General features: G+C 35.0%; 1 protein-coding gene across 1 annotated transcript in view; it reads left to right on the top strand.

The window, feature by feature from the left end:
• Positions 1-874: 874 nt before the first annotated feature.
• Positions 875-9,703, top strand: part of LOC100263945 (mediator of RNA polymerase II transcription subunit 13) — a 34,108-nt gene continuing 25,279 nt past the window's right edge. The window contains exons 1-12 of the mRNA XM_010653082.3: positions 875-1,215; positions 2,579-2,700; positions 3,638-3,711; positions 3,837-3,976; positions 4,139-4,225; positions 4,360-4,447; positions 4,529-4,612; positions 7,075-7,152; positions 7,279-7,358; positions 7,802-7,880; positions 8,020-8,337; positions 9,238-9,297. Coding sequence (XP_010651384.1) covers positions 2,677-2,700; positions 3,638-3,711; positions 3,837-3,976; positions 4,139-4,225; positions 4,360-4,447; positions 4,529-4,612; positions 7,075-7,152; positions 7,279-7,358; positions 7,802-7,880; positions 8,020-8,337; positions 9,238-9,297 — 1,112 coding nt within the window. The 5' untranslated portion in view covers positions 875-1,215; positions 2,579-2,676. The remainder of the gene's footprint in view (positions 1,216-2,578; positions 2,701-3,637; positions 3,712-3,836; positions 3,977-4,138; positions 4,226-4,359; positions 4,448-4,528; positions 4,613-7,074; positions 7,153-7,278; positions 7,359-7,801; positions 7,881-8,019; positions 8,338-9,237; positions 9,298-9,703) is intronic.

The raw sequence follows: 9,703 nt of genomic DNA, 5'->3' as shown, positions 1-9,703 counted from the left end.
ATAGAGAAAAAAAATTAAAATAATAAAATAATAATAATAACAAGATATCTAAAATAAATTGAAACGTTTACATAGAATAATCTAGTTGTCAATTGATTTAGATGTCATCGCAAGTAAATGAATATTTTTTGGAATAATTTGATAACTTATAAAAAAATACATGTATTTCAAATTATTACTAAATATATGAAGATAATATTAATTTTAAAAATTTGAGATTATTTTTTTCATATTAGTGAATCAAATCACACTCTTCCCTAATTTTTTCTATAAAGACAATGAAATATATAAAATATTTATTTTATTTGATTTGTTTTAATTATATGGTTTTCATAATTTAAAATATTTATTTTTAAAAATTTAAAATATATACAATTAATGAATTTATACGAGTAAAACAAATCAAGTTGATATAATTTAAAATACGAGCAAAAATATTATTTTTGAATGGACAATTCAAACACAAAAATTAATGATATTCTACTATAAGAATATATGGAGGTTGATATAGTTATGATCATAATATAATTATATTTAATAAAAACACTTTAAAATTTATATTATTTTCTAGTCATATTATTTTAATGTGTGAAAATTGTCATTATTATTTTTATTTTTTAACAATGTATTTATGATTATTTATATTTCTCAATATTTTTGTAGGGCTAATTTTATTTACTTTTTTAAAATTTTGACTAAATAGTGAATACATATAGTTTTTATATATTTGAAATTTTATTAAATACTTTTTTTATTATTTTTATTTTTTATATATTTACTTACCTCCCCTCCCACTCGAAATAAATGAGGTGTATTATAAAATTTTTAGTTTATAAGAATATATTTAGCCAAAATTTAACGGGAGGGGAATGAGATTAACGCTATTATTTTAAAACCCTACAACTTTTTTTTCCCCATTTTTGGGGATATTTTTGATCCATAAACCAAAATACAACTCGGTTTCAACCCTAAACCAAGTATAACCCAATTTTGGTGTACGCTAATTACGGTGTTCCGCGCAACACCATGTCTACATCTATCGGAGATAGAACAAACAAAATAAAACGACCGACCGGCAGTCGTTTTGGGCTCACAAGAAAGCCCTAAGAAGAGGAAGAAGACGAAGACTCAGAGTTCACATCTGCTCGCGCTCACAGCTCAGGCTCACCGCGTGGCTCAACTTCGTCTCCCTGCTCTCTTCGAATATCGAAATCGGTATACTCCACGAACATGTCTTCCAAAATCGTTTTCCTCTGTTTTGATTTATTTCCAGAAATTTCCTACGAAGCTTGAAATCAGTGAATTGTAATCATTTTATAAATTCTATTGCTGAATTCTTTTTGTATTGCAGTGATTATTCATAAAAATCAAAACTTTATTCTTACTGAAGTTGTATCCGTGTCAGTGCTGTGCCGGATTGGTTGTTTTATTCTCCTTTTTTTTTTTTCATTTCATTTTTTATACTTACATAATCGTCGATAAGTTCATTCAACTTACCAGTTTTTTAATTTTAGACATTATGTGATTTGTGCTTGAATTTGAATATACAATAGAACTAGTGCTTGTCCAAATCTGCAGTTATTTCTATATTGTTTTGGTGTGGGGGGGTGTGGTATGTGTTAACATAATTGGGAGGCTCCCAAGTGTATGTGGTTGAGATGAGGGTTTAGTTCTTCAACCAAACTAGAGATGATTACTCTCACTATAAATGCGAAGTTATTTCTATCATACATACTAACACATATTCAGCCTCATTAATTTTGAAATTTTTTTATCAACAAAAGAAGCTGGAGTCTGAAAATTACTCAAAAACTGCACGATATACCTTTTTAGCAAATGACATAGTAGCTATTACTTGTTTCGCACAATTATGAACACAAGCTTGAGTTTGTATTGAATTTCGGCTACTTTGTGGGACTTTCCATGGAAGTATTATGGGAAATATCCTCATGGGATGTGTATTAGAAATTAGAATCTGGAAAGAAGAGATTCTAGCATTTATGAGTATTACATTCTGATTGGTCTTACAACTGGGTTTTGCAACCACGTTCTTTATGTTTTGGATTGTGTGGCAATTGTCTTCATCTTCAAATTTTATTTGGAAGGCATTAGCAGAGAAAGTGTTTGTTAGAACAACAGAAACTGTTGTTGCTTTCTTCTTCTTTGCTCCTGAGATAGCCGGTTTGCCTTCTCAAATCAGCGATAAGACTCTTCAAGTCATGTTTGATCCTAAGTATGGCTGTTGTTATGTATTTCTTTATGTAGACGTCCAGAACACGAGGGGGGGAAAATAGAAACCAACATTGGAACTTTCTTCTAGAGCTCCACTTTCTTTGATGAAGACTTGTTGCCACCCAAGATACATCTACTTCATCCTTTGCAATTGATACATTGTTTATTGTTTCATTTATGTAATTAATGGACAGAAGAAAGAACACATTCTAATGCAATTTTTCCATAGTTGGTTTGCATGTGGATTTACATAGGTATTCAGGTTTAGTCCAATGCACACTGATTGGAACTATTTTCTTGTTATATTTCCATGCATTGATATGAACACTCTTCAACCTATTTTCAGGTGTGGAGATGCTCCTGGATGCAATATATTTTCCGTAGCAGCAGGGTTGCAGCATTGATGAACTCTTATCATTGAGGGAGCTTTATTTTATTGAAGTGATGTGGACCAATGTTTTCAAAATTGTATGTTCTTATCCAATTCTAGTAGCTTTTTATCATTCAAAGGCTAATTTTGTGTTGTGGATGAGGAGTTCAAAGGATGCCCCTTTCTCTGGCCGGCGTGAGTTGGGAGGGACAGATCCTGACTCGACAATGTCAGCTCGTCGTTTCTTACCTTTAACTAACTGAAGTAGCTTTATGTTAATTGCTATGTTTGGTTGTTTGCATTTTTTATTGTCTTAATGAGTATTATCAGATATTTGTTTATGTTTTAATGTTTGGAAAATGTTTTCCTAGCTTCCATGTTTCCTGTACTCTAATACTTTTTGAGAGTTGATGACAGTTTTTTTGCTACCTTTGTTGTTTGGTTCACTCATGCTTCGACAACTAATTGAAATGAGGAGTATTTCATTATCAGCTGCTTGTTCCTAAAATCTTGGTATTTATGGTTTGTGATATCTTTGGGGAAGGATGGGTGTCCCTCCTTGATTTTGTGGATCAAGCATGATCCTATGCATAGCTTGCACAGCCAAGTCTAATTAGTTGGGATCAAGGCTTCCCATACTGAACTTAGAAAATAGTATGTGCAATTTTGGTGAAGAGTTTGTCAATCAGCTGTCCGATCAATAATTGTATTACTTGTTTGACAAACTTGCTTTAAAAAATGTATTTTTCTTTTTTTTTTTTCTTCTCTTTTGATAGGTAACTTTTTGTTCCTATTGGGGCTTGAACCTAAAACCTCCCATAAGCCCGCCCCAACCCTTTACCACTTGAGCTAGGCCTCAAAAGGGCTATTTTTCTTATATTATGGTTCAAGTCTGGCAGCAATGCTGTGCCTCTGTATTATCTTCATGTACTTCTGAATTTCCATTGGGAGCAGTAATTTGTTATTTTCACTTTGTTCATTTTTACAATATATACTTCTTTTTATCATTTTTTACATCATTGGCTATTTCTGCAGGGAGGTCTTCATCACATATCATGGTTTCAATTTCTCCCTCATGAATCTGATCTAAATCCTCCAAATGATAAAAGGTTTGATGTCAAGGATTTTGACAGCTTTCTATTAAAATTCAAGTTAATGTTAACAATCAGGAAGGGCACTTTGTCGCCTCTTCTACATAATTACTGAAATGAGATTTTTCTTTGTATTTGGATAGTGTGAAAGTAGAGCAGAAAGATCCTGCGACGCTAGTGGTGCTTTCTACACATTTGCAGTTACAAAGGGAAGGATTTCTCAGCACATGGACCAATTCCTTTGTTGGACCCTGGGATCCATCTCAAGGTCTGCATAACCCTGGTAATGGTTAATACGTGGCTATTCTCTCATGCTGTTCTATTTTTTTTTTTTTAATTTTTGATTTTTGATTTTTATATCTTCGTGAGGGAAAAGAATTGTACTATTTATGCTATTTTAAAGCATGTTGAAACACTAATTACTGTCCATTTATGAGATGCACAGATGAGAAAATTAAGCTCTGGCTTTTTCTTCCTGGGCGTCATTCATCTGTTGCTGAGGCTGCACAAGTTGCAGTATCTAGATTAAGAGGTATTTTGTGTTCACAAATCATTTTATGGATTTCGTTTGATCCTGCTTCTAAGTTCCTTCACAGTGTTTTTGTTATAATCATGTTATGATTATATTATTTAACATATGATATTTACCCATTAATTTTTTGGAAGTTGTTGCATCTGGATTCTGGTTGGCTCCTGGGGACTCAGAAGAGGTTGCAGCTGCATTATCTCAGGCTTTAAGAAATTGTATAGAGAGGTCATAATTCTTCCATTTCCAAGTTTTTGTCTTCTAAGTTTCATGGTCATGAATTTACATATATCTTATTGGCATTGACAGAGCACTCATAGGACTTAACTACATGAGATTTGGAGATGTATTTTCAAAATACCATCCATTTTCACAAAGTGAAGAACTTTTCAGGTTTGCTGTAATAAATTCTTTTATCTTATTTTATTCTTTTATGTTAAGCAGTAATAATGATGTTGGACATTATGATAATGATGTTGGACATTATGATGATAATGGTATAATTATTATAATTTGTTATCATTATTTTTCAGTGTAGAGTCTTGTATTGACATGATAACATCAATAGTGGGTGATAGTCACAACGTGTATCTGGTATATAACCCTAGTGTACATGATAAGTTTATTGGAAGGGTAGCTGGAATAGATTAGTTTGGGAATAGAAGAGATGAAAATAGGACTCTTGAGGGCATTAAAATGGTGGGATGGGAGCTGACGGAGCTGGTGCTTCTGATTGGTCCTCAACTCCAGCTTTGGAATGTAGGATCCTGGGCAGGACCTAAGGTGCTGGCTATTCTTTGATGGTTGGTTTGGTTCTAGTTATTTTTTCTGCCTTTATGTTAGTGTTGTCTTTCTTTCTTTCACCGTGGGGTATTCTGCATGTACATTGCTTCTGCTTTATGGCTCTATTAATGTTATTATTATTTAGTTCTTATTAGAAAAAAAGGGGGAAAAAGGTGATGACCTAGTGGTATTTCCTAGCTTGAACTGGAGGGGAAGGCGGGGTTCTGCCCCTTTGGAGAAGGTGATGCTCTTGTAGCCAAAAAAGGTGTTTCTTTGCTTTTTGGGAAACTAATTGAAATTGTATCAACACAAACAAATGTATAGAAAATGATATAAATTAGGAATAAAAACTATAACATGTGGGGCCTGATAATAGGCTATATCAAAACTTAAATGAAACATCCGTAAAATCTGAAATGCTTTTCTAATGTCTTTACTATGAGCAAATCAATGCTTTCTGTATTCCTTTGACTGTGAGTATATGATTGTCTTGAGTCTTCATTATTGATGAATCTCCATTGCTATCCCAAGGAGGATCAATTTAAGACTTGAAAAGATTCAAAGAGACTTCCTTTGGGGCAGTAGGGCCGGCCGGTGAGAAAAGGCTTTGTGTGGTAAATTGGGCTATACCTTGTCTGGACAAAAAGCATGGGGTCTTGGATTTAGAAATCTCTCCATTTTAAATAAGGCCATGCCAGGCAAGTTGATTTGAGATTCGCTAATGAGAGTCAGTTTGTGGAAACAAGTCATTGTAGGGAAGTTTGGGGAAGAGGTTGGGGATGGTTCTCAAGGGTTGTTTGAGATGGATATGGGGTGGGGGTGTGGTAGGAAATTAGAGAAGGTTAGACCAATGTAAAAAGTAGGTCTTGTTTCCTTGTTAGGGATGGCATGAGGGTGAGATGTTTGTAAAGATAAATAGTGAGGGTGAGATGTTGTAAAGATAAATAGTGTGGGGATTTGACTTTGGGAGGGGTTTTCACAAAGTATTTTTTCTATAGTTATTTCTAAAGATGCTTGGGTAGAAGAGATATGGGAAGAGGAAGGGGAGGGTGGATGAATTCTAAGGAACCTGCATGTGATCCCAATTAGAAGCAATAAGGAGGATAAGCTGTGTTAGATGGAAACCAAGAGTGGTATTTTCTCAATTAAATCTTTCTATGCTTCCTTGGTGAGGGGTGAAAGGGGCATTTTTCTGGTCAACATTGTTTAGAACCCTTGGGTGCCTATAAAGAAAGGTTTTTTTTTGCTTGGGAAGCCATTTAGGGAAAGATTTTGAGGGCTAACCAGCTCAAAAGGAGGGGATGGTATATGCCAAATAGATGTCATATGTGCAAATGGGATGAAGAATCAACCGATCATTTACTCCTTAATTGTGTCAAAGCAAGCATGTTATGGTAGTTGATCTTCTCCTTGTTTGGTGTGACATGGGTGATGCATTCCATGGTTAGAGAGAATCTTCAAGGCTGGCATGGTTTTTTTTTTGGGAAGAAGTGAAAAAAAGCTTGGAGGGTCACCCTTTTATGTCTATTTTGGACTCTTCAGATGGAAAGAAATAGGAGGTTGCTTGAGAATGTTGAACATTCAGATCAAGTAATCAAATATTATTTTATGGCTAGTTTTTTGTAATGGATTAATCTATACATGGAGAATCGATCTTTGTCCATGATAGGCTTTGTAGATTGGCCATGCTCGATGTAAGGAGAGGGGGTGCGTTTCTTGTTTTCTTGTTCCTTTTTTTTTGCCTTTTGATGCTTAGTGTATGCATTGTGTGTACTTTTTTGTGCCCTTTCCAAGGCTTTATTAATACATTCCCTTTTATTGCCAATCAAAAAATGATTAGCAGAATTTCAAGAAAGCTCAATCAAGAAAAACGTACTTAGTAATTGCTTGTGCTGTATAATGTTTGGCTTTTCTAAATTTTTTGTTGACAAGGTCATTACCTGAAACATTAAGTGATTTTTATTGGTTTTGTCAGACCTTGTATTTCTTGCATTTTGTGGTGTTGTAGGTGAGTTTGGTGCTATCACATCAAATTTTTATTTCAGCTAATCTATGGGTGGTGTTCTTTGTAGGAGAGGGCAGCCTACGATTGAGTTCATCTTTGCAGCTACAGAAGAGGCAATTTTTGTACATGTTATAATATCTGCAAAGTAGGTCAAGCTCACTCCTTTTTTTTGTCTATCATTTCCAGTATTCTGGTGCTTCCTATTTCTGATTGTTATTTTTTCCTCCCATATATGGTAAATTGATGTGCATGTCTTCCCATTGCTTTCTAGGCATGTTCGAGCACTTGCAAGTGGTGATATGGAAATGGTATTAAAGCATTCTTCCAACAAGTACAGCGAGAGTCTTCCAGGTTGGTCGGTATACTTTTGCAATTGGCTGGTCTTGTAAATTTTGTCTTAGTGCTGGGTTTCCTAAGAAAAATTGGACCAGTTTTGCGTGTGTACTCTACTAAGGCTAGCACAGCATAGTAGTTGCTAGGGGAACTTCCTAATAGTAAATAAATGAGGAGAAATGGAGGATGTTTTAAATTTGGGTGACTCATAGATGGAGTGGGACTGGTGCAATCTGGTTCAACCAGTTGGTCAACTTGGGGTCTATCATATGGGAAGGCTCTTAAGCCTTTTTAATGCAACTTGGCCTTTCAAGCCTTTAGGCCAAGGATTTCTTGTGAAGGAACCTCACCCTCAGGTGTTAGGCAAATCCAACTATCTCTTTGATTCTAAAATGCCAGTTATTCAATTTATGGCTCCCTTGGAACCTTTAGTTACTATGTCCCCGTTTGATGTTTGGCAGTTATTGTTTCTCCTCATGGAATGCTTGGTAGGTTTACTGGATGTTGTCCGAGTGATCTTGTGAAACAAGTGTATTTCAGGTAGATTTCTTTGTATATGTATCCATTTATTTATTTGCCATACACTTCCTCTGTTCTTCTTCTTGTTTGATGAATAAATTATTCATTTTTGATAATAATAAAGCTTGGATTGATATCTTTTTTGTATGCTTGATTCTAGCAAGTTTAAGACATCAAATGGATTCATAGGTCTGCCTTATCACCTTTCTCAAGGTTCTGGCTGCCAACTGAGGGGGCAAAATTGTTATGTTGAAGTAACCCTTGGTTGCCCTAGTGCTGGAACTGACAAGATGTTGCAATCAAACTCAAATTCCATTAGGAATTTCCCCAAATATCATGTTGCTGATCCTCATGCAATGGGAAAAGGTGCTCAGAAGGGATTGCCAGATCATGTTTCAGAAAGAACATTTATTTATCCAGCTGAGGCAGTGCTTGTCCCAGTCTTGCAAACATCATTTTCTAGATCTTCTTTAAAAAGGTATACTGTCCTAATTATTGCTGCAGGTTGCTTAATATTTTAAGGATTATTTTAGAGCTTTGCCTGATGGGTGGCAGTTGAATAAATTTGGTTAAGTTGGTGGCTCCAGTTGGATTAATCTAGTGACAATGATAAATAAAAAAATGCAGAGGTTTTGTTAGTTAATATGACTAGCTTGGTTGTTTCCAAGCTGACTGTTGGCACTCAGCTTGCCCTAAGCCCTTATGTTGCTAAGCTGGCTTTTTTCTGGACAATGTCCGGTAAAGTCCTGTCTAGACGTGGTCTAGAAATGGAACCTAGTGAATGAAATGAAAAGAGCAACCTTGAGTTTGGAAGAACACAAGTGTATTGAACAATAAAATTTTTGTAATGCTTGAAAGCTTTGAGTTGGGGAGGTGCTTTGGCCAAAAGGTCCCTCACCCGTTTAGGAGCATCTAGAACCTTTACAGGTTTCTACCCTTGAGGATCTAGAGTTTTCATAAACTCTCATTCTTTGTAAATGATGCTTTGATGCTCCAGAACATTCTCTTTTACACTTCTGTCGAGTTCATGCTTCCACATTGTTGTGTTCTAAAGCATTCCTGACCATTTCCATATAAGTCTGGATAGTCCTATCTTCCATCTCATTGTATATACAACTTAAGGGCCATTTTTGCAGTGGATGACATTAATCTAAATTGTACAATTGTCAATTTAAACATGCCACTTCTTTTCTTATTGGAATATCTCCCTCTCAGTGCATCAACCTAGCTGATTTTACCGTAACTCCCAAGTTGAGTGTTCAAGTTTATGGCAATTGTCTAAGAATCAGATTCTCAGTTGGGTAGTCAAACTGTTTGTTTCTGTTGTGGTTCTAAACATTATATTATATCAACTAACATTAATGTTGTGAACTTGCAGATTCTGGCTACAAAATTGGATAGGACCATCATTGTCTGGTTCATCTTTCTTTACCCATTGGTTAGTCATGTCACTGAACTATCATTTTTCATTCATAGCTTCATTTGAGAAAATCTTTTTATCCTACTGCTCTTTGGTTGGTTAAGTTAATCTCTTTAACGTTCTCTGTCATTTTAATTAACATATGTGCATTTTCAGTGGATTTTGGTGGTTGAAATCCATGATTTTTAGCTTGGTTATGCTTGTATGTATTGCTTCCAACCAATAATGTAGAATCACATTCTTCACGTCAAAATGCTGTGAATTAGCTGTCAGATAATGCTGTTTACAGTCATGATTTTTTATTAATGCATGATTAAATGCCTTTAAATAGTTAATTCCCTGGGGCCCAAGACTTCCCAGATATTTCTGTATAATGTAATCTGATTTAGTGATTTGTTCATAGTGAACACCCAGCTCTCTCATT

The sequence above is a fragment of the Vitis vinifera genome, chromosome 6 (genome assembly GCF_030704535.1).
Source record: "Vitis vinifera cultivar Pinot Noir 40024 chromosome 6, ASM3070453v1".
NCBI lineage: Eukaryota > Viridiplantae > Streptophyta > Magnoliopsida > Vitales > Vitaceae > Vitis > Vitis vinifera.
The sequence above is the reverse complement of the archived record's forward strand: the minus strand, read 5'-3'. Positions and strand labels throughout refer to the sequence as shown.